This window comes from Talaromyces proteolyticus, assembly GCF_021365285.1.
Source record: "Talaromyces proteolyticus strain PMI_201 chromosome Unknown BGW36scaffold_13, whole genome shotgun sequence".
NCBI classification, from domain to species: domain Eukaryota; kingdom Fungi; phylum Ascomycota; class Eurotiomycetes; order Eurotiales; family Trichocomaceae; genus Talaromyces; species Talaromyces proteolyticus.
Window position 1 is genome coordinate 115,507 of NW_025764289.1, and position 22,719 is coordinate 138,225.

The 22,719-nt window shown below is 44.9% G+C and overlaps 8 protein-coding genes across 8 annotated transcripts; 3 read left to right on the top strand and 5 right to left on the bottom strand.

The window, feature by feature from the left end:
• Positions 1-396: 396 nt before the first annotated feature.
• On the bottom strand, positions 397-7,462 carry BGW36DRAFT_432273 (beta-ketoacyl synthase; the record flags this gene model as incomplete). The annotated part of the gene is made up of 10 exons (XM_046221110.1): positions 397-444; positions 520-2,886; positions 2,956-4,575; positions 4,644-4,728; positions 4,793-4,911; positions 4,964-4,987; positions 5,056-5,634; positions 5,715-6,068; positions 6,130-7,081; positions 7,152-7,462. 10 exons carry the CDS (start codon positions 7,460-7,462, stop codon positions 397-399), a joined length of 6,459 nt encoding a protein of 2,152 aa, XP_046066667.1.
• Positions 7,463-8,482: 1,020 nt separating this feature from the next.
• On the bottom strand, positions 8,483-10,202 carry BGW36DRAFT_364052 (cytochrome P450; the record flags this gene model as incomplete). The annotated part of the gene is made up of 3 exons (XM_046214520.1): positions 8,483-9,567; positions 9,621-9,780; positions 9,861-10,202. 3 exons carry the CDS (start codon positions 10,200-10,202, stop codon positions 8,483-8,485), a joined length of 1,587 nt encoding a protein of 528 aa, XP_046066668.1.
• Positions 10,203-10,662: 460 nt separating this feature from the next.
• Positions 10,663-12,278, top strand: BGW36DRAFT_432275 (S-adenosyl-L-methionine-dependent methyltransferase; the record flags this gene model as incomplete). Its single annotated transcript, XM_046221111.1, has 4 exons — positions 10,663-10,938; positions 11,050-11,562; positions 11,630-11,979; positions 12,110-12,278. 4 exons carry the CDS (start codon positions 10,663-10,665, stop codon positions 12,276-12,278), a joined length of 1,308 nt encoding a protein of 435 aa, XP_046066669.1.
• A 456-nt stretch (positions 12,279-12,734) lies between these two features.
• Positions 12,735-14,489, bottom strand: BGW36DRAFT_349876 (2-polyprenyl-6-methoxyphenol hydroxylase; the record flags this gene model as incomplete). Its single annotated transcript, XM_046213304.1, has 6 exons — positions 12,735-13,237; positions 13,283-13,392; positions 13,454-13,532; positions 13,598-13,656; positions 13,733-14,331; positions 14,409-14,489. 6 exons carry the CDS (start codon positions 14,487-14,489, stop codon positions 12,891-12,893), a joined length of 1,275 nt encoding a protein of 424 aa, XP_046066670.1. The 3' UTR covers positions 12,735-12,890.
• Positions 14,490-15,074: 585 nt separating this feature from the next.
• Positions 15,075-16,660, top strand: BGW36DRAFT_306800 (putative MFS monocarboxylate transporter; the record flags this gene model as incomplete). Its single annotated transcript, XM_046212182.1, has 4 exons — positions 15,075-15,289; positions 15,360-15,733; positions 15,809-16,172; positions 16,243-16,660. 4 exons carry the CDS (start codon positions 15,075-15,077, stop codon positions 16,658-16,660), a joined length of 1,371 nt encoding a protein of 456 aa, XP_046066671.1.
• A 415-nt stretch (positions 16,661-17,075) lies between these two features.
• Positions 17,076-18,392, bottom strand: BGW36DRAFT_432278 (uncharacterized protein; the record flags this gene model as incomplete). The annotated part of the gene is made up of 1 exon (XM_046221112.1): positions 17,076-18,392. The coding sequence occupies one exon, from the start codon at positions 18,390-18,392 to the stop codon at positions 17,076-17,078; it is 1,317 nt and encodes a 438-aa protein (XP_046066672.1).
• Positions 18,393-19,657: 1,265 nt separating this feature from the next.
• Positions 19,658-21,345, bottom strand: BGW36DRAFT_305847 (major facilitator superfamily domain-containing protein; the record flags this gene model as incomplete). The annotated part of the gene is made up of 4 exons (XM_046212101.1): positions 19,658-19,901; positions 20,004-20,837; positions 20,913-21,154; positions 21,250-21,345. The coding sequence occupies 4 exons, from the start codon at positions 21,343-21,345 to the stop codon at positions 19,658-19,660; spliced, it is 1,416 nt and encodes a 471-aa protein (XP_046066673.1).
• Positions 21,346-22,082: 737 nt separating this feature from the next.
• BGW36DRAFT_432280 (uncharacterized protein) lies at positions 22,083-22,602 on the top strand (the record flags this gene model as incomplete). The annotated part of the gene is made up of 4 exons (XM_046221113.1): positions 22,083-22,163; positions 22,249-22,354; positions 22,411-22,491; positions 22,571-22,602. 4 exons carry the CDS (start codon positions 22,083-22,085, stop codon positions 22,600-22,602), a joined length of 300 nt encoding a protein of 99 aa, XP_046066674.1.
• Positions 22,603-22,719: the final 117 nt, after the last annotated feature.

A 22,719-nucleotide genomic window follows, 5' to 3' on the forward strand; every position in this document is an offset into this window, starting at 1 on the left:
ATGAAGTCTAAACTATATCTGGATGGGCTTCGGTTCACCCAATCGGCTTAGCCGCGTTTAGCGAAACACGATACAGTATTATTATTAATATTCGGTCCATGATTAGTCCAGCCTAGAGCGAAGTTACAGATGACAAAACATTTATTTTCAGATTTAGGTATCCGCTTCCATGCCGTCCCTCGAGTCTATCTGCATGCGCAAATTAGCCAGACTACGTATATGCTGCAAACGATCTGGAAAATGTGTTCTCGGAGGGGCTCTTAAAAGAGATACCCCCAGGGCAATTAAGAGATAGACTACGTTCATACAATGAGCCTGAGAGTAATTACTTGTCATCATGGACAACAATTCAATCTAGTAATGGTGCTAATCCAGCTGTTACCAATGTTGGTTCTATTACAAAGCAGATACGACCCCTTGCAGATGGCTAGACAACTTCGAAATCTGCATAAGTGAGAGCGATTAGCAATTATTCGATTTGATAACGTACTAGACGGGAGAAATGAGATCGAAACTTACATTCGGGGTAGCCATCATAGTAAAATGGTTACCCGGAACAGACCCAGCAGTGATGGCTTGAAGCGGTAGCAGAGTTTCCCAACCGCGAGACCCAAAATTCGTGCGATCGTCTAGTATCCAATCTTCAATGGCCGTAGAGGATCCTGGAGGTGTCAACACCGGGTTTGGACCTTCATAATCTTTGAGAACCCCTTCCTGAGCCCATACGATAAATGTTTGAGGTGCTGCTGAAGCTGGGCATATAGGAGAAGGCTTGTAAAGACTTAGGTTGCTAACCGTGGCATCAAAATGCTTTAATAGCACTTGTCTATTGTCACCTGAATTTGACACAGCTGTATCGGATAATTTATCAAACAGGCCAATAGAATCAAGAAATTTAATGAGGGAGGTTGGCATCGGGGGAACAACTGTCGGGCAAGGAGAGTCAATCAGGAAAAGTGCTGGGACCAGATCACCAACTTCTACCAACTGTTTTGAGGCCTCAAATGCAAGGACACCGCCTACAGACCAGCCTCCGAAGTAGTATGGACCAGTGGGTTGTGTTGCCTTTATGGTGCGGAGATACATTCGAACTGTCGCTTCAATACCGCAGACATAGTTCTCAGGCGTGTTGATGAATGGGCAAACAAGACCATATACATCGAACTCTTTGCTGATCTGTCCCAAAGCCGCATAGGCAAATGGCGAGCCCGAGCCATCCGGAAATAGGAATAATGTTTTGGTGCTAGATAGCTCAACCCGTCTCTGAAGAAGTACTACCTTAGCGTTGTTCTCCTTGGAATCTAATCGGGGATTTTCGGGGGAGAGGGGTTTCGGCTCCTTCCTATATATCGCAATAGGATTGTTTGGTACATTCTCAATCTCGGAGGTACTAGACAACGACTGGACGACTTCCTCCATGGTGACATTTTTTATAAAGAAGTCTGCCGGGAGTTCGACTCCTGACTCCCGAAGTCTTCCCAGTACTGTTAAACTCATAAGAGAATCAACTCCGAGTGTACTCAACGGTGTAGAAGGCTCAAGTTCTTCTGCTGAGAAACCTGTCTCCTCCAAAATGACGCTTCTAGTAAGCTCCACTATGTCACTGCTGTTGCTAGCAGGAGTGAAGGAAGGCGGCTCTAAGGTCTCCGAAGAACCTGGAGATCTGTACGCCGTAACTGAATTATCGCTCACATTTTGGTTTGGGAGATTGATTGGTTGCTGCAGGGAACCACTAGCCTTCTGTCTTAGAATTCCAAGCAAGTCCATGATACTTGAAGCTGCCATAAGTTCATTGTGTGATATATCTAGTCCAAATGTTTCCATAAGCCTACCGGCTAAGGTCAAAGACATCAGAGAATCAACACCAAGATCAGATAGATTGTCATGTGGTAAAATTTCCGAGGAAGCTAGCCCGAGCTCAGATGCTATGAGATCAAGGAAGCTGTCTCCTCCTTGTCTACCATTTGATTCCGTTTTGGATGGTTTGATGATATCACTTTTCCTTTCCTGTGTATGCTTAACAATTGATTTGACTGCCTTGTTGGCAGGTCTTGAATCCTTGCCAAGTCGGGGAAGAAGAATATTGAGTACTGTGCGAGGAACACGTTGGAAGCGAATATTTTCAACTAATCCCACAACTTGCTCGTCGCACAGAATCCAAACATTGCCTTCCATCATTTTCTTTTCTCCGGGAAGCATTCTAACATATGTTTTATAATTTCCGCTAGGATTGAAGGCTTTGGCGAATCGCAAAGTTTCCCAACCATGAGAAATGTACGCCGCTTCCTCGTGGTCAACGGAGTCGTTGGCATTGAGAACAAATCCGGAGATGTGTAATAGAGCATCAATCCAATATGGACTACAAAAGAAGGCCAAATCATCACCCCTGTCGTTCAGGTTGACATTTGCAGCGGCTTCAAACAAGCCACCAGCAAGCAAAACTCGTTCCATGCGCCGATAATTCGGAGAGTAATCAACAAAGCTGCTAAAAAGACGATAAGCCAATCCTGTTGCTATTTTGCTGACTTCTCCGCACTCCGATAGTGCCTCAAGTGCCTTGATACGGTCCTGGATAAGATGAAACTCATGTGTCCATCGTCGAAGCCATTTCTCTGGGTCCTCAAATTCCACGACACACGTTGCATGTTCAGTCTCTGTTTCCTGGTCTGGAGACACGGAAACATAAAACAGTTTGACTTTGTGTGGGGCCTGATCTAAACGAGCATATACGCGCAATACACGGTCTTCATCGTTCTTGGAAGACTTGATGATGAGGGGCTGATGGACTTCCATCGAGGAAATATTGTGCCCTGAAAGCGTAAATCCGGATTGGGGGTGATTTTGAATATAATCAGCAATAGTCAGTGCAACATCTGCATATATGGACTGTAGTAGCACGTAGTAAGTATGTATGGTAATGAATGAACGTTTCATTTGACAGTTCAATAAACTTACAGATGGGCACAATGTCGCCCCATTTACGCGATGGCCGGTGATCGCAGAATAAATGGCAGTAGCTGACAGATCCGTTTCAAATATGGCAACTGCATCCCTTTCGCGGTATCTTTCAACCACAACCCGGTGAACAGACGCTGGTAATTGTTTGGGTGGTTGACGAGTCGCATTTTGTACATGGCTCGCTGGCAACGGGTCACCTTTGCGTAGCGTCCAATCATTCCGATACTCAATCCAATAGTTCTTATTGTCAAATGCATATGCTGGTAACGTCAAAAGACGGCATGTCTTTTCGAAGTCGCGATGATACTCGAACCAGTTGATCGGAAACCCCATGTCATGAAGTGAAGCGAGGCTACCAACAATCACTTTCCATGGGCTTTCTTTCCTTCTTAATGTAGGCAGAGCTTGAACATTATTGCCAAGGATTGATCTCAGCATGCCTGAACATACTGGATGGGGTCCAACTTCAATGAAGACGGTAGAATCATTAATCAGTCCAGCATCTCTTGCATTTGTCACTGCACTAGAAAATTGTACCGCCTCTCGACAGTGTCGACGCAGATACCGGGCGCCAATTGGGTCTTTGGGACCTAAAATACGCCCAAATAGGGAACTTATAACTGGAATCTGCGGGGCTCCTATGTTTGTTACACTTGCTACTTCCTCGAGGTCGTCAAGAATAGGGTCAACTTGCGCTGAATGAAAAGCGAAAGGCACTGGGAGCTTGGTGCATCGAAGTCCACGAGCCACAAAATATGACTCCAGCTGATCGATAACATGTTTGTCAGATGCAAAAACAGTTTCGCTGGGGCTATTAACACAGGCGATCTCCACGCGGGAGGATATATTAGATGGAACAGACTGGAGCACGCTCGGCGAATCTGCAACGGCAAGCATGCTATGCGAGTGCATTTCGCATTTAGTTTCAAGTAACCTAGCGCGATATCCAACCAGAAAAATGACATCACTTATTGACAGTACGCTGCTGAGTTGAAGCGCAGCATATTCACCAAGGCTGTGACCTAAAACTGCAGTTGGTTTGACCCCCCAGGAGCTCCATAAACGGGCCAGGGCTACCTGAACGCATACTAGTCCAATTTGAGTCTGGATTGGAGAAAGCGAGTTGAGATCCATGACACTACCATCAATGATGGGAAGGAATGTCGGAAATCCCTGCTGTCTAGCAATTCCATCAAAGTGGTCGATGTCTGCTCGGAACTGACTTGAGGTCTTATACAATTCATAAGCCAACGCTGGAAATGCTGTGCCCTGCCCGGTAAAGACGAACACAATTGAAGGGCCTTCTTCGGGTGTACTTGGAGCCGAAAGGATTGATTGCCGTTTCTGTTCCAAGGAAGTTTTAATGCTATCAATTGAGCTTCCCGTCACCGTGAGACGAAATCTATGATGTCTGCGACGGGCAGTTGTCGTATACGAAAGGTCTATTGGAGATACGTCATGATTTGTAGATAAGTATGCAATCAGCCTCTCCAGGTTATTTTTTGCAGCAGATACGGTATGTCCGGACACAGATACAGCATGTAGCGGACGAGGTTCGGTGCTATTTTCAATCACCGGATTCGGAGGCTCTTGAATTAACAAGGCAGTGTTTCCACCCTATAAAAAGATAGTATAGTAAGGTTAGTGAGTTAAAGCTTCATTTGGATACATAGTGGATCACTGACAGCTGCACTAAAATTATTCACGAGGATTGTTCTTCTTTTCTCATTAGTCTGTGGAAATGATGTCTTTGTCCTTGCAATTCGGACGCTGGCAACTCCAAGTCAGCTAACAGACCAGGCTATTGGAAATTTTCTATATCTCGGTCACTTACTTTCTGGCCTTCAAATCTGGGAAATCTTTATTGATTGTGTTTTTGATCCCAACATGAGGGGGGATTACATTGTGTTTGAAAATTAGAATGGACTTTATGAGAGATGCAACTCCAGATGACTATGCTTTTGTTAGCTTTAATTAATTGACATGATTGAGATGTGCGCCTTACAGCCTCGCCGTGGCCAATATTTGCCTATGATTTTTGAGTCAACTCTGTTATTCTCACGATGTATTGATATAAAGCGAATGTTATTTACGGACCTTGATTGCTCCGACATACAGAGGATTCTCTGTGGATCGGACAGGCCTCGCCGGCGCGAAAACGTCGACAACTGAACGCATTTCCGTGCCATCACCTGCCTGCGTGCCAGTCCCGTGCATTTCAATATAGCCCACATCCAGAGGATCGACACCGGATTGTTGAAGAATGTCTCGGTAAAGAGTCGACTGTGTCTCCGCATGAGGATGTGTAATGCTGACAGCGTCGGCGGAATGGTTTGTACCAGCACCCAAAATAACCGTCAGAATATTATCTCGGTCGAGTTCCGCATCTGCCAGTCGCTTGATAACCACGCTTCCAATACCGTCTGCCCGACAATAGCCGTCCGCATCATTGTCAAAGGTCTTACATGAACCGGTTTTTGAGAGAAACTGGCCACGACTCAGCCCCGAGAATAAATCAGGCGAGGTTAGAACACTGAGGCCACCTGCCACAGCTGTATCACATTCACCACTCCATAGGGATGTGCAGGCAAGTTGTATTGCAGCTAGACTTGATGAACAGGCCGTGTCAACATTATAACTAGGACCTCTAAATTTGAAGAAATAATTAATTCGTCCCTAGGAATCAGATTAATTAATGTCAATTGGATCTACATTTTAAAGTTGACTTGAATAAGTAAATGGTGTCAGGCACTCACCGGACCGAATGCTCGGATTCCTCCTGTAATAAAATACGTCCCAATGTCCTGTGCGGAATTGACATCTCGATAGTCATCGCTTGTTTGACCATAAAACGTACTGACTCGATCTAGAGAGGTAGAGCGAGTGCGGCCTGGAACAAATCCTGACATTTCTAGGGCTTCGTATGCTGTTACAAGTGCTAATCGCTGCATGGGATCTGTTTGAAGTGCTTCGCGAGGTGACATATTAAAGAACCGTGGATCAAAATCGCCCGGGCGTTCAATAAAACAACCATAGGGAGTCCAGCTTGTGTTTTTGGTTTTTCCTGTAGGGTCAACATGTTTTTCTTGGTCAAATCGATCCTTTGGCACCTAAAGACAATGTGAATAACAAATTCGCTTGGAAAATGTCAATAGTACACGTAGTGCTCACCACTCGATGTAAGTCCAAGCCCTGCTCTAGCACGTTCCATAATGATTCAACACTATCAGCACCAGGGAAGCGGCCTGAGACTCCAACAACAGCTAATGGCGCACGGTGGAATGCAGCTGACGGGCGATACTCATCAACCCCCGGCTCGAGAGCTATGAGATCACGTGTGGAAACTGTCGCTTTCGAACCACTGCGAATAGTGCTTGCAAAGCTGTCTGAAATAGGAGCTGGTCCGATGATATCGATGTTAACAGACGATATGTTATTCTCATTGATATATGAGATACAATTGCTGGTAATCAAATCCAACCGAAGAGGTGCTTGCATCGTTTGACAAACAACATTTTCGAATATGCCTAGCGCGTTATTTGATTCAATCGGCAGGCCGGTAAGGGGTGATAGAATGGTTTTTCTTGATTCAAAACAGGCTAAGAGCTCAGGGTCGATCCCAGAGCGCTGGAGAAAGCTGCGAAAGTCTAATACTGTATGAATATGAGAGGCGTGGTAAGCGGAGAAGATGGGTAGCGGTCTCGGTTTTCTATTTGGTTTAGAAGCTGTTAAGCTCTCTGAAAAACGGCTCAAAGCTGGCGGTGCACCGCTAATGGTGATGCTATTAAGGCCAACAGCACTCACGAAGCAACGATGGCGGAGAGACAGGTGTCCTCCTGCATCATAGATCTGTAAGGCAGAGAGGGCTTCGTCTTCTGTCATTTTGGGGATCGATATGGACCAACTTCGTAACGGCGGGATCTGCTCGTGGAGCATACTGCTCGCCGTGGCAGCCTGAAGACCCATTTGAAAAGCCATGGAGACAGTCGGCACAGCAAGCACCTTCAAATCGTCTAAGGACGCGGAAGCAGCGTAGGCCGCTGCAACAAGTGACCCCGTGCATAGCCCAACTACTGTGATATTCTCGTTGTTTTCTGGACGGCGTCCTCTGCCTTCAAAATATCTTGAATTGACGTTAGCAAATGGTCGATTTCGTCGTATTTCCACGCCTAAAGGACATTTGGGAAAATCACCGAAATATCTGTAACAATTGTGTTACACATAATAAAGCACTGGCAATCGAGGGATGGCATTCACCGTTACCCTCTTGATAGATTTTGGCCAACTCATGAACGTTTTTAAACAAAGGGAGTTTTTCGCGTTGAAATGGACGTAGGCGATCGTATGCTCCTTTCAATGCGGCACTAGCATCTCGAATAAATTCACTTTGCGAAACACTATGTGGTGCATCAAGCAACAGTTTCCTAAGTAAAGACGATACATTGCTTGTTTGATCACCCAGTAGGACAACGTTAAGTCGATCTTCCTGTGATAGTCGACGCATTGTGGATAATTGAAATAGTACTCTTATCGGCCATACGTATAGCAATAATGAAGCGCCTTGATATTAAGTAAATAATTAACTGAACTTTAAGTGAGGGACAGAGTTTTATCTACCTATAGCCAGCAGACTTGCCTCGGAACCATCATACTAGTTCAAGATCAATTCATACCCTCCGAATTCTAGGCCTTGCTATCCGATGACATAAACTACTCTCTCGCATTTGTTAAGCAGCCGAAAAATGTTTTAATTTGGTTTTCCCGCAGGCTCGTATACTGATATGTGCTCTTAAGGTTATGTGCACTACTCGGCGCGATGGACTATGTAGTAAACCGCCGCCAATTGAGAAGAAAACGTGGATATTATGTTGTATCCGGCATCTAGCTAGTCATTTAAAAATAACATACTCCGTATGGCGCCTGCAATTATAAGTTCATACGGAAAGCACGTGGGATTGTAGTGTTGTAGGATAACGAAGATGAGAAAGTGCGTCAGCCCTCTTCCTCCGCACCAATTACGGGACGCGTAATTATCACGCCCATCACGCAATTGAACTGCTTTCGGCGGATTAGCTACTAGGTTCGTGTCAGCTTCGGTGGAATGATACACTATCATCTTCAAGTAAAAAAATTTGATTCGTGTGTTGTTCTTTTTATCGTTTAAAAGCTAAGGAGGAGAAGAATATGCCTTAATGAGCCACTAGACTTTGCCATATGCCAGATCACTAACAGCCCACAATAGCGACTGTCGAGAACCTGGTGAGATCATGCTAGGCACATTTAGATGGTCGTCTTCTAAATCAATGAATGCGATATGGAGTTTATGGGAGACGTGCAAACTGTCTTACATCGGGATAACGGTCTGAAAGCTGGGAAGAACGACAAGTTTCATTCAATGTTGAAAGTTAAACTTCAACTAGTTAAATTTTGCAACTAATTCCTAAAATCTCGTAACTATTTTCATTCCACTTGACTAGGCTAGAGATGTACTACTTGGAGGTGCGAATCAACCTCTTTCCTTCGCTTAACGAGAACGAAAGAACACCCGGGCAGTTTGATTCGGACGACGCGAGCGATCATACCAGGTAGGCTTTGGATGGCCATTAGAAGGGTCCTCCAGACGAATATCGTAGTGTAAAATAACGTGTGCAAGCAGCAACTTGATTTCCTGAGCGGCAAAGAATCGACCAGGACACGCATCCTTTCCATGTCCAAAGTTTATATGTGTCGGAGATGTTGTGACGAACTGGTAGCGATTTTCGGCTCCAGGCTGATCACGTAGTTTAGACCAACGGAAGGCGTCAAACTCAGAGGCTCTTGGATATAGGTCATCGTCCAGGTACATTGCATACATTGGCACCAGAACATAAGAGCCTTTGGGAACAGTAGTTCCGTCTGAGAAGGTAAAGTCTCTAACGACCGCCCTAGTCATTTGAGCTAGACGGAGCATTAGATCAGAATTTTGCGCCTTAAAATACCATATTTGAATATTTGAATACTCACAGCTTGCGATAGGTGCTAGTCTTTGGCTTTCCAGCATGAAGCTGTCTAGTTTTCTCAACTGACTCAATCCACGTGCACTCCATCCATAGGTATCCAATGCGGCTTCAATCTCTTCTCTCAACTCAGTGATAATTTCAGGATGCGAAGCAAGATCGAACATGCAATTCAAGAATGTCACACTGGTTGTATGTACCGCAGAAACATTGAGATGAAGTAGACGGTACATGAGCCGCTCTGGATCGCGCTCCTGAGCACTTGGTGCAGCATCAATCACCCATTGTAGCGAGTCTACCGGCTTCGTATTCTGTAAGCCTTTCTCCTTAATTTGGTCCTCCTCTGCCAGTCGTGCTTTTATATAAGGAATAAGGTGCTTTCGGGCAATTTTCTGGCGTTCCTTAACATTGGTGACAAGATAAGTTACAGCGGGTTTGAGGAAGTCGGGCCATGCGCGCAATTTGTCTGCACCCCCGAAGACGTCCACAGTATATTTAATGGACATTTGAAGATACTCCTCGTTTCGACACAAAGGAGCACCAACGAGCAGCCTATTTGCCGTACGTGTAGCGATGCGATGAGCTGCATGCGACATGACAACTGGTTTCCAATCTGTGAATTCAGCACATAAGTACATGCTTACTAGACTATATATAGTAAAATACCTTGAGAAGAGCCGATCTCTGCAGAGAAGACAAGTTTGATTTCGTCTAATAAATCGGTGATATTCCGTTCTAGACTGGGCGTAAGATGCGTTTTAAGGATGTGAAAATGAAACTTGTTTGATTCGACAACGGGGGAGACTGTATATCTAGTTTGCACCACCTTCGATCATTAGGTCAGTAAACAACACATAGCGTTATAAAAACGGGCATGACAGAAAAAATAAATTTAATCGAACATACATCGTTGGCAGACACCTTGGCACTGAGATAATCAGGAGGTGCGGTCCGTATCTCATCGACAAATTCTGGGGGCACGACAATGACCCATCTCACCGGCGTACGGAGTTGATAAAATAGCCCCTTCTTAGAGAATTTCGCATATCCTGATCTAAGAACCCCTGAGCTATCTCTGAGATATTCCAGGGAATTGTGCCAGCTTGCGAACCACCCAGAGTGAGTGCTGTATATTGGTAGTTTTGCCCGTCGAGTTGTAAAGACGGCTTTATAAAGAAAAATGACCAGTGCAATTGCGCTAAATAGACCGAACCAGCTTGAATAACTGGGTTCGATAAGAATAGCCATCATTAGAGATGCTCAGGATAGCGGTCTAAAAGTGTTGACTGAAAACGGAAAATAGCCAAACGTGGGAAGTGCAATGTCAATTGATGAGATTAGCATTGCGGGAAAGCTGTATCTAAAACAGTGAACCACAACCTCAGAAAGGGTCCCCAAGTCAACTTACAATACGAGAGACGGAAAATATCGAAGCTCTCGTATCTCCGAGTTGCATTAAGGGCCGAGATCGCGCTAGGGTGCTCCGCCGAACTGAGCATTCCTGCCCTCGGGGGTTTACCTTTCTTCTTGTTACTTATACGGTACGGAGCATGTCACATTCGCCGAAGAGGGTAAAATTCTCTTACAATGTTATGGTTTATCCAGTATATAAGTTGTGTCGATTTGGTTGTATCAACCATAGAAAGTTTAATATACGTTAAAAGGGTTCAGCAGGGCGAAAATACTGCAATTCACGTAATTACACAAAATGACGGACTCAACTATCCTACTTGACCTTGCCGCAACAATCTCCAATGCTGCCCTCACTATCACCCGACATAACCTGCAGCAATCAAAACCAGCACCTTCTTTTCTACCCGAATCCTCGAGAACTTCAGGTATCACTACAAACGGTGTCTCATTGGCTGGAAAGAAAGATAATAGTGAGAGCCAAAATGCAGCAATATCTCTCATCCAGGCAGCAACGGATCTTCAGATACTAGTATCCGGTCCAGAGAATTATTTGAAGAGTCTTTCTTATAGTGTATGTTCTACCTCACTCCTGTTGTTAGTTGATCGGCGAAAATACCTTTTAGTGAATTAGGCCGAGATAGCTAACTTAGAATTGAACATTTTATGTCTGTGCAACAATTAGTACCATGATATCACAGCTATAGCAGTAGTGATTGAGTTTGATCTAGCCTCAAAGGTTCCGCTTAGCTCTAGCATCTCGTTCAGCGAATTGTCCGCCATCAGCGGCTGCCCTATTGGTCGGCTTCAGCGTGTTCTTCGACTTCTTTTTGTTCGTCGAATCTTTCAAGAATCCCAGCCTGGATATGTCGGCCACACGAGCATCTCAGAGCTGCTGGCAATTGACCAGGACCTTACAGCATTTCTAGGACACTGTACCCATGAAGCATTTCCTGCCGCATCTAGACTGGTAGATTCAATTCGCCAATATCCTGATACAGAGGAACCGTCACAGGCTGGCTTCAATATAGCATTTAATACGACGGATCCGTTATTCACTTTCCTTTCCAAACACCCCGACCGTTTTGACCGTTTTAATCGTGGCATGGCGGGCTTAAGCAAAAGTGGTGGCCGGTCTGATCAGCAAGTAGTCGACGGATTTCCATGGGATTCGCTTGGAAAAGCCCTTGTTGTTGATGTAAGCTATCATTTGAACTCTATTTCTTTTTTTTGGTTCATCTTATTGATTATCGGTAATCGACTAGGTTGGTGGCGGTAATGGTCACGTATCTCTTTCTTTGGCTGAAGCCTATCCTCAGCTATCATTTGTGGTGCAAGACCTCGAAGCAGCCATTTCGTCTGTAAAATATGAATCTCGATCAACACTACAAGATCGTGTCCACTTTGAAATACAGGACATGTTCCAGACTCAAACTCGCCGTGGAGTTGATGTCTTCTATCTGCGACATATTCTCCATGACTGGCCGGACGATTACGCGGTGAAGATTCTGAAAAACCTTGTTCCAGCACTTCGACCTGAATCTCGAATAATCATCTCAGACTCAGTAATTCCACCACCTGAGCACCTTCACGGTTTACACGAAAAGTTTGTGCGGTATGTCATACTTTATTCAGTTTCGTTTATATGCTATTCTCCATTCCACACCTTCCTTTCTCCTCCCCTCTCTCCAACCCTTTTTTTGGCTTTTATCCTTTCAAAAATTGGACTATCTAAGAATCTTCAGATATCTGGACATGCAAATGATGGTTTTGCATAATGCTCGAGAGCGCACCGAAGAGGATTTTGCTCAGCTTCTAGCTAGAGCAGACCCACGGCTGAAACTTAGGAAAGTTTGGCGCCGGGGACCTGACACTGCAGCCAGCACCATTATTGAAGTGGTGTTTGAAGAATGATATTGCAAAGGATTGCTTCGCCTGTGGTAAAAGCATTTCCTTTTTCAGTGATCGGTTCTTTCATTCACATCTCGCAGCATTGGTCGTCTTTTGCGTACGCAGTTACCATCTAATATGAATATTTTTGGTTATAAGATACTTTCCTATACAGAGGTACTTCATGGTTATTAAAACTCATTTTCTTGCTTCTCTGTGGAATCTCGGTAGATCTCTGAAGTAGCTAAATGAATTGACAATGGCTTTGATAAGGAAAGATTATCTATCAACATTTATTCTATCATCAGTCATGCTGTTTATTATGTATAAAATAATTTGATAATGGTACACAACATTAATAGTAATTAGAATCAATTATAGACAAAATCATGCCTATATATGTAGTAAAGGTGAGCTCGCTTCAATGTTATCAATGTTGATGTTCCGGAAGCTACAGGCAACCCTATTGGATCAATTGATGCATTTAATTTATATTTGCTTTGTATCATGATTGCTATATTGTATCTAGTTACAATATAGTCCGCTGGCGAAGTAGACAATTTTGATCATTCTATAACCTCAACAGTGGTGTTCAATACTGTCCAGCAAGTAACCTCGCCTCACAACATTGATGTATCACGACCTGGTTTCTAAAAATTCTCGTAGTTGCTCTCTAGCCTTTTCTTGTACATCGTAGCCAAAATTATGTTCAATAAACTCCGGCGGGGAGGTGGGAACTTCGGCACCAGCGGACATGTACTGCTGTGCGCGCTCTCGAATTTTCCATGACTCGTCCTGTCCTGCATTTGAAAATATCTGCATCGCTGAAGCGCGGTTATAGCGGACATTTTCAAACAAAACCAAGCGTTTATTAATATCATCTATAGTGAGGTGCAATGACGATGGATCTGAAAGAGAACCACTGAAGATCACTCCTAGAGCTCCTGCATCCTCTATTGCTTGGGCGCCGCCTTGGCCTTGGTCTGTACTAATAAGCTTAATGTCAGAAAATGATATTTTAAACTCACGAGGAAGCATAGGATGGGCAGCATCTCCGACAAGAACCAAACGACCACGATGCCATGTAGGGATAGGATCGCGATATAAGAGTGGCCAGCGCTTAACATTGTTTGCTTTCCTAAATTGAACTGATCGGTTATTCCGGGGAATCATGAACATGACCGATATAGGAAATTTACTTCAGAATTGCGAGAATACTAGGATGATTGTCACGGTACTGAGAAAGGACATCATTCACGTCCACCGAAAGGTTCCAGTCTACCTTGTAATAAGCTAAATTTTCTAATTTTCTTGTCTTTGGCATGTACAAAGTTAATACGTACCTTCATAGTCACCGACTTGTTGGTCGGGGTGAATTCCAACAAAATTTTGTAGGGTGCTACTGTTTACCCAATCACGATGAGCCCCTTAATTGAGACAGCAATAGACCATCTAGGCTGCGGGCTAGTTTTACTTACTTAGCACAAGGGTACCAAACCAGACGTCTTGAATCATCGGCAACGAGGACTTTGAAGACTCCGTCATTGTCAGTCACCATCGGCGCTGTTTCAGGATCTTTGAGTAGTTCTTTGGTCGAGATCAGAAACCGAAAGGCTGCAGAGCCTGTAGATACTGGAGGCACTGAATGGCCAATAACATGATCAACTGCTGTCGTGTGAACTCCATCCGCAGCAATGACAAGGTCAGCATAGTGGACAGAAGAATCAGCCAAAGTAATCGATCCCTCGTCGGCGTCATACTGAACTACTTCGGAGCGTAAGAAAATTTCCACAGGCAGGCCTAGTCCATCCTTGGTAGTGGCCAAACAGCGGAGGGCGGAATGTAGATCGACTCGATGCGCCAGATACCACGGTGCGCCGAACCTCCGAGAGATCGACGAGCAATCTGTCTCGACAATTGGCTTCAATGTGTTGGCCGCGGCGACAACAGACCGGCGCACGCTAACCAGACGAGCCTCTTCTGCCTTCAAACCCCAATCAAGGAGCACTCGGGAGGCGTTTGGGCAGACGTGGATGGCTGCTCCAACTTCGCGGAGAAATGCTGAGCGTTCAAACACCTAACGTACCGACCAATAACATAACAACGATCAGTTCAGTCTATTAAGCGTACTGGGCTGAAGGGGTGCAAACTTACCTTGACTTGGTGGCCAGCGCGGCGCAGGCCAATCGCCGTCGCCAGTCCAGCAATTCCACCTCCAGCAATAATAACTTTCATTTTTGAATTTTACAAGCAACAATTAGCTAGAATACACTGCCCATGCCAAAAATTGACGGTGTGGGGATCAAATGCTTATGTGTTCGAGCTAAGCAGACGGTTGGCGGTCCATTCGAGAGTTGCGCGGCTAGCAAACCGCCGATTGGAAGTATAGTGATGCTAACCCAGACGCTACAACATATGTATCGGCTCGGCTTAACTCGATGGGGGAATAGCACAGCCACTCTTCCGGAGACTAGACTTGCCTTTAATGTGACGATCATCCTCCCAAGGCCAGCGTCACTGCTCCGTAGTCTGGATTTCCACATAGAACAATTCTTGGGAATATAACAGTCGGTAATGCCCTGTAGTTAAACAGGGGCTACTTCCCGAAACGGAAAGCGTAAGAAGAGCCATCGGAGAGATCGTTAATAAATTCGATATTATTTATATCGTAAAATTAAAACCCCGTAGCTGCTGCTCTTCCAATTTGCCTCATCTTTTCTCACTTCAAACTGGCCTTTCCGAGATTGAAATCGATTTATTAGTTTTCTAAGTCCATGCTTGACTTCAAGAAATTCATAATAAGATAAAAGTAGAACCGCGATGTCGGACTCAACCTCTGAAGGGCGAATCCCATCATTTGAAATTGTGAAGGCTTCAGACGACATCACAGAAACAGGTATTCCCAAAGCTGAAGGACAAGTGGGCAAGGAAGAGACAGCCCAACCGGCACCAGCAGGGCCGCCTCCACCTCCGAATGGGGGTATCAAGGCCTGGCTACAAGTCCTCGGAGGATTTCTATTCGTTTTGAACACTTGGTAAGTTCTTAAAACTGGACAATCGACCACTGTAAGACAGGAAAATACTAATGCCATCATCATTTTCTAGGGGTCTTGCCAATTCCTACGGTATCTTTCAAACGTATTATTCGAGCACGCTGCTTGTGACGTCGAGTCAATCTTCTCTGTCATGGATCGGTTCCATTCAAGGATTTCTACTCTTATTCATCGGAGTCTTCTGTGGCCGGGCCTTTGATGGGGGTTACTTTTACCCGGTTGTGTCTCTGGGCATTTTTCTCGAGGTTTTTGGCATGATGATGACGTCCCTGGCAACCAAATATTATCAAGTTTTTCTGGCTCAGGGACTCTGTGTCGGGTTAGGATCTGGCTGTCTATTTACACCAGCTATTTCACTTGTCGGTACGTATTTCTCGACAAGACGAGCACTGGCGACTGGAATTGCTGCAAGTGGCAGTAGCGTAGGTAAGCTGAATTTCGACATTCTCTTCCTGAAAGTAACCTTCTAGACTGGCCTTGAAGCTGACTAAAATTTTGTAGGCGGTGTTATTTTCCCTATCGTCATCCGTCGACTCATTGTGACAGTTGGATTCCCATGGGCAGTGCGCACGATGGCATTTATTATGCTAGCAACACTAGGAATTGGCATCGCCTTACTTCGACCACGCTTACCACCACGCAAATCCGGGCCAATTATTGATTTGGCTGCATTCAAGGATCCGGCCTACACAACTTTCGTAATCGGTTTAGCATTAGGCTTTATGGCCTTTTTCATTCCATTCTTCTATGCCGAAAGTTATGCGCTCAATATCGGCGCCGACACGAATATCTCTTTCTACGTGCTGAGTATCATGAACGGTGCAGGGATGATTGGACGGCTACTACCTAATGCAATGGCAGATAAGTATGTTCTAATCCTCACCAAAAATAATATGATGTTAAAAAGAAACCTTACTAAAATTCTCGTTCCACAGAGTCGGGAGCCTAAACGTGATCGTTCCCTGCGCTTACTTGTCCGGCATAATCGTTCTCTCCTGGATATCCGTCCAACATTTAGGAAATTTAATAGCCACTTCGGTGCTTTATTCCTTCTTCTCGGGTGGACTAATGGCCCTGCCACCAGCCGTCTTGGTTGCGCTGAGTCCAAATTTGGCCCAGATCGGCGTTCGCGTTGGTATGGCTTTGACTGTTGGCTCTTTGGGGGTGTTAATCGGATCTCCTATCGCCGGTGCCATCCTGTCAAGTCAGAGCCAGAACAATGATCCTGATGTTCAGGGCGCTTTGGATTACACAGGGACACTGGCATTTACTGGGGTCACCCTGTTAGTATGTGGTGTGTTGATGACGGGGACGAGAGTTATCAAGAAGGGGTTCGGGTTGGAGACGGTTTGATTTTTTTTTTCCAGGCCGAGGAGGCTGGAAGTTAGCATTGTAACTAATTCGTCTATTCATGTCAACACTGCTATCACTATCTATTATCAGCTAACGTAGCAGAGTTTTGCATATGCCATAAAGATCTCACGACGATTTTATTATTATTATAGATACACTTGATCATGTTTAGTGTTATGAAAAGGGGTATGAGACACTTGTAAGGATTGCCTCCTGGTCAGACGGCAAATTTTTCGACCTTTTTGTCAATATATGTATTTTCACAGTCAGCATATACTCTATGTATGGGGCAGATATCTAATTAAAAGAAACAGGAGAGTGGCGGACTAGCATTCTTAAATCTGAAGAAAACAGGAAAAATAGATTCATGCCCATAAATTCCCATGTATAACCCCATTAACACCCCAACTAGCGTCTATGCTTCGACGGCTGTCACAATAGCACGGAACTCAGCGATCAGTGCGCTGCGCATCATGTTGTACAAGTCCAATCCATCCGTCTCATCAAGCCCACAAGCACGACGATCGAGTCTCTCTAACAAAAGTGGCACCTTATTAACATCCAACAAAAGAATTTGCTTTTTTAAAGAGCTCTCGTCTGCATCGTCCAGCTGATACGCTCCAAGGGTTAGTCTAGTACTTCCCTGACCAGGAACACTACTCGTTGTATCCTTTTCTTGATATAACTGTTCAGTAGGGAAGTTATAATCATAATGCCGGTTGCCCCCGGTCCCAAACCCCTGACGCAGTGATGGAAAGGTGAATGGGGATAATGAATGCGAGGAAGGAGAAAACAGTTCAGAGTTAGAGGTATTTGTCTCGGCTTCATTTCGGAGTCGCAATTGGTATAGCAAGTGGTAAACATGGAGGTTTCTGCGCAGGAGCACCATCGTAAGCAGTCGAGTCGTGCTATCGTGAGGAAACGTGCATTTGAGCGAGTTGCAAATTTGCATGAGAGCTTCTTTATTTTGACCGAGAGCAACATCCAGACTGAGAGAAGGCATGTTTGCCTTTTGAATTTTCTCGAGTGCACGGATAATTGACTGGAAGCAGGTACACGTCAACCCAGCACCCTTAGGGCTAAGAAGGTGATGGTAATTGAGAGATGCTTGTGAGGTTCGTTGCGGAACCATTCCTGGTTCTCTTGTAGCAAAATCGGCCATAGCAGTTGATATAGGTAATGGCATTCCGAATACTGGAGTCGTCGGCTGATTAAATAGTGATGATGTTGACGATATAGACTCTGTTGCAGATGTCACGGTGGACGGAATGGAGGATCTCCCAGTCGGGGTACTACCGGGGTCGTCGTGTAGAGACTGCTGATGATTCATGGGTAACCAGCTAGAGAGCATCAGGTCCATAGGCTCATCGATTAACGCCAGTGAATCTGTGGGAAATTCGGTTGCAGGGGGTGTCGAGAGCGCTGAAGCTGCGGGAGGAGGGGTAGGCAAAGACACTTGTGGAGCAATGTTGTCATCTTCACTCTCTGCGGAGACGCCAGGGTCGTGAATTGTGCAGCTCTGCTCTTTGCTATTGTTGTTATTCTCGTGCGAACTCCTGTCTCTATCTCTACTAGCAGCTGGCACCCTTCCGGACCGTCCAGGAGGACTATGGACGCAGAGTACATTCAAACTTAGGCAGCGCTGGCATCCAGCCGATGTTGAAACGCACTTGACTTTGGCTTGATGGCAGTTATCACATGAGGCCCTTAGCGCTCGTTTTTGCGCGACCATCGCTCTCTTGTTCACGGTTGTTTCTTATTGGTCTGAGCTCGTTGACGAATATAATACTACTCCAGCAGAAGATGAAAGGGGACAGGTGATATATCAAGGTATATGCCTGGCTACTCTTCACTCGTGCTAATATTTCCTTGCTCGTTCCTTTTCGCTTATCTTTCTCGTGTTAGCCTTGGAGGCCCTTCTGACAACCGACACCTTTTCTAGCAGTAAGACAGCCCGCTCAGATCGCCAGGGCATGACAACTTGGATGATGTCGTGATATTTAGCTAACTGATCCAATACTTAATTGCCTACTATCTCAGCGCATAACCGGAGCGTTCACGGGTAGAAAGCTTATTTCTAGTCACGGCGGCGTATTCTTTTCCACTTCGTTCGCCCTTGCCTTTTCTTTTTCGAACACTAACCAGGTCGCCAAGCCATTCACATGATATATGAATGGCGAGAACAAAAGCGGCTTTGCTCAATTCCCTGCTCCCAAGGCCGTAGCCCGTTATAAATGGGACCCGAAACCGTGGTTTTGGTGGAATACGAGAATATGGTGTTGCAGAAGATAAACTAAGACGCGATCTTGTTATTAAGCCATGTGATCTAAATATGTGTACTGATAACAAGTCGGTTTCTCTGCTGCCGCTAAGATTTTAAGCCCAAATATGCGTCAATCGGCCCGTTAGGCACGTCATCCTCGGCAGCAAATAAGAGGATAATATCATCTTACGCTGACTTACAACAGCGAATACGAGCCTAGATCCGCTCTCGGTCGGGAATCAAGTGGCACTATTGGCTGCTGTTTGCGAGCGATTGTGATGAATTCGACTTAATTGTGATGGGATGGCTTGGTTATCGTCCACTGGCTGTCCATTATTCCACATGTCGTCCATGTGGCATCCATGCTTGCTCTTTTCTTAATAAATGGACCCGAGGGCCAAGTTGAGTCTGGTGAATGGGTCGACCCGCCTTTGGCGATTCGAGGCCCTTCAGATCTCGTTGACAACTCGCTGTCGTGCGCAATTGAATACTTCTTAACAAATGCAGCATTTATCATCTGAGGCGCTTCAAGCCCTTGTGTGGTACAAACAGTTGTCTTACGAGAATACAAGGGAAAACGGACATTTGCATACATTACTTTTAAATTGCAATGTCTCTTTCAAATTTGGTTTCACTGATCATACTGGTTGTACTTTCATCTCCCTAAACCAGATATCGGCGAATAATAAATCCTATCGCCAACTTTCTACCACCACAGAGTATCCGTAACTATTCTACTGGATTCGTTTTCCACGACTTTCGAAAGGCAGAAGCAGACTTAACACAATGAGCAGGGCAAATAATGCTGCACAAACGAAAAGTGGCACGGTTGTTTCAACGTTTGCATAACTGCCGACAAGAACGCCCGAAATGCCGCCAATGCGGTTAAGCACCACACATATGGCGTAGCCCGTTGCTCGATGAGCTGACGGGAGAATTTCCGGTGTGTATGCATATATTGTTCCATAATAAATGTTTCTAAGGGTGACGAGAAAGTTAGCAAACGCATAAAATATGGCGATTGACTAGTCGAGTAGTAAACAGAAGAGGAAAAGAGCAAAAAAGGAAAATCAAACCTACGAGACAGCAGAAATCGCAGCAGACACGCCAACATTCTGTGCTGGTGTCCGAATTTGTGTATAACCAAACTGCAGGACCATTGTTGCGAAAGCACCAATTGCCATTGTGCCTCTTCGACCAAAGATCTTGCTCTCGACGAGAACCCCTGCAATAAGTGGCCCTATCAGACCAGCCACTTGATTAATGGCATAATCGCGCCAAGTCGTGTAGTTGGAATCGTCTCCAACTTTCCGGCCTTGAGAGGCAAGATAGTACGGCAAGAAGACGTAATAAAGCGGGCTCACCATGCCAATTACCAGCCAATTGAGCATGATCACGGTATACGACCAGGCGAGCTTACGTGTTCGGCACAAGGCCACAAAGTGCTGCCGAATTCGTACCGCGGACCACACAGATTGATCAGTATGGATAATGTTCCCCTCTTGACGCAGTTCCTCCAGGGTCAGTTCGAGAGGTTTGCCATGTTTTTCGGCCAGGTTTGCTAGGAAGCTGATGACTTCCTCGTCTCGGTTCTGCGACAAGAGCCACCTGGGCGTCTGTACCATTCGGATGACAACAACTCGCAGTATGCTGAGAATGAGTACAAGGCCGCCAGTAGTGAAATGAAGATAACGCCAGCCCATGTTGTCGACGCGTGCACACGTAACGGCATCAGAAGGACAACTATAATTGCTCATGAACGCCCATGCTAGAAGCCCAGAAATAGTGTAGCCGACTGCCCACCAGAGAGACATAAATGTCACCAACCAGGAATACTTGTTGGGGAGGAACTCCAGCATGTTAGTTGAGTCAAGAATATAATTGCCTCCAACGGCGGCGGAGTAGAGTGCGACTCTAGGTAAAACGAAGGGGATTATGAGTTAGTCTGACAAGGAAACTATCGATGCATGCTTACTTGGGTTTACTCACAGGGCCGAAAACGATATATAATCCGGCATCCCACCTGCAATGATGACGAAAATGGCAGCCAGAAAGAGGGAAGAGTTGAACGCAAAACGACGTCCGATAATATCTGCTGACAAGCCCCAAAAGGCGGCTCCGGCAAGCAGGCCAACCTGAGAGGCGAGCGCAATACCAGCCAGTTGCGCCGATGGGCTGCCATACTCTTGCGAAACTGCAGGCTGTGCGATGCCTTGGCAGCTGATCAAAAGCTGTTCACGAATGACATCCCCGTTAACCAATGATTTGTTATTTGTTGGTTTTGTATTCAAGACAGTATATCCAGCTATAATCCAAGGAAACCTACCGAGTCCACAGCATATCCAAACCCATTCAGAAAAAACAACTTCCATTGGAATGAAGTCATTCCAATGCGGTCAATGGCCGCATTCACAAGAGTCATTTTCCGAGTCAAAACTGGATCGATGGCAGTCGTGTCCAGCACATCTTCGTAGAAGCCGGAAGTCTCATCGTCCTCTTTTTTGCCATCATTGACCTGTACCCCAATGCTGGATTGTTTGTAAACGGTATTTCCGGAATCGCCCATGATTGTGCGTATCAATAAAGTAAATTCCTCTATATCGGGACTTGAATGCACGTATAAGTGGTATTTGCAATATTTTTGTCCTTCAAATTCCAGTCAAAGACCTAACAGAAAATCCACTAAAAAAAAATAGCTATATATGTTGACCCATCGGTAGGCATAGAAATTTCCTTCATAGTTACAGTTTTATTATTGAGTTTGATAGCTATATTGAAAATGATGGTAGCGCACGCAAATCGCACGCAATCGCATCGTACACGCCGTACGGAGGAAAGGTTACAAGAATTTCATATATCAATTCTTCTCTACGTACACATTTAATGATCTCAGATCCCTAACCACCCTACACTAACAAAGTCTAATAGATGCTGTTCCCGCTTCGGTGCTTTGACTAATCCATGGCAAAGCTCGGAGGGTTACCGTGCATCCCACCGAACCTCCTAAAATACAGCACAGTAACTACAAATCAGACTTGAGCAATGTCCAATCCCATATAAATCTTACATTTTACATCTTATCTGTGTGATTTTACGCCATCATTTTTTGCACCAAGATATTAGCTTTTCAGCCACCACCAGTGACCAAATACAATCAGGATGCCTCGCGCTCTAGCCAAGGTTGGCGACCACGTGGTTGCTGAGACTGATTCCTGGGAGTTTGTGGAAGGCAACATATACGTACGTCTATACTTTAATACGTTTTCTATTTCTATAATTATTCAAAGTTCTCAATATTTTGAAATATACACTTAAACAGTTATAGTTCCCTCCCTCCGCAATCAAGGATCAATCACTGCTGCAACATTCCGATCTGTCGACTTTTTGTTCATGGAAGGGCTACGCTTCTTACTGGAATGTTGTCGTAGAAGGTGTGTATTGAATTCTGAATGCCATTATGTCAGACGTCTCCTAACATTTATATTAGGAAAAACTTTGGAAAATGCCGCTTGGTACTACAAAGAGCCCTACGACAAGGCTAAAAACCTGAAGGATTACATTGCTTTTTGTAAGTCATTCTTGAAATTTGTTACGCCTTTTATTTGTATTATTTCATTATCTACTATTACTATACTTATTCATACCAGATAAAGACAAGGTTGATATTATCGAGGAGTAATACTGATTCAGCGTGGTTAATATATATGTTGTTCTTAAACTAAAACTAGGAACACAGATAATACGAGAATTAAATGTTTACTGAAGAGTCCTTACTATTAGAGTACAGTCGTATGTA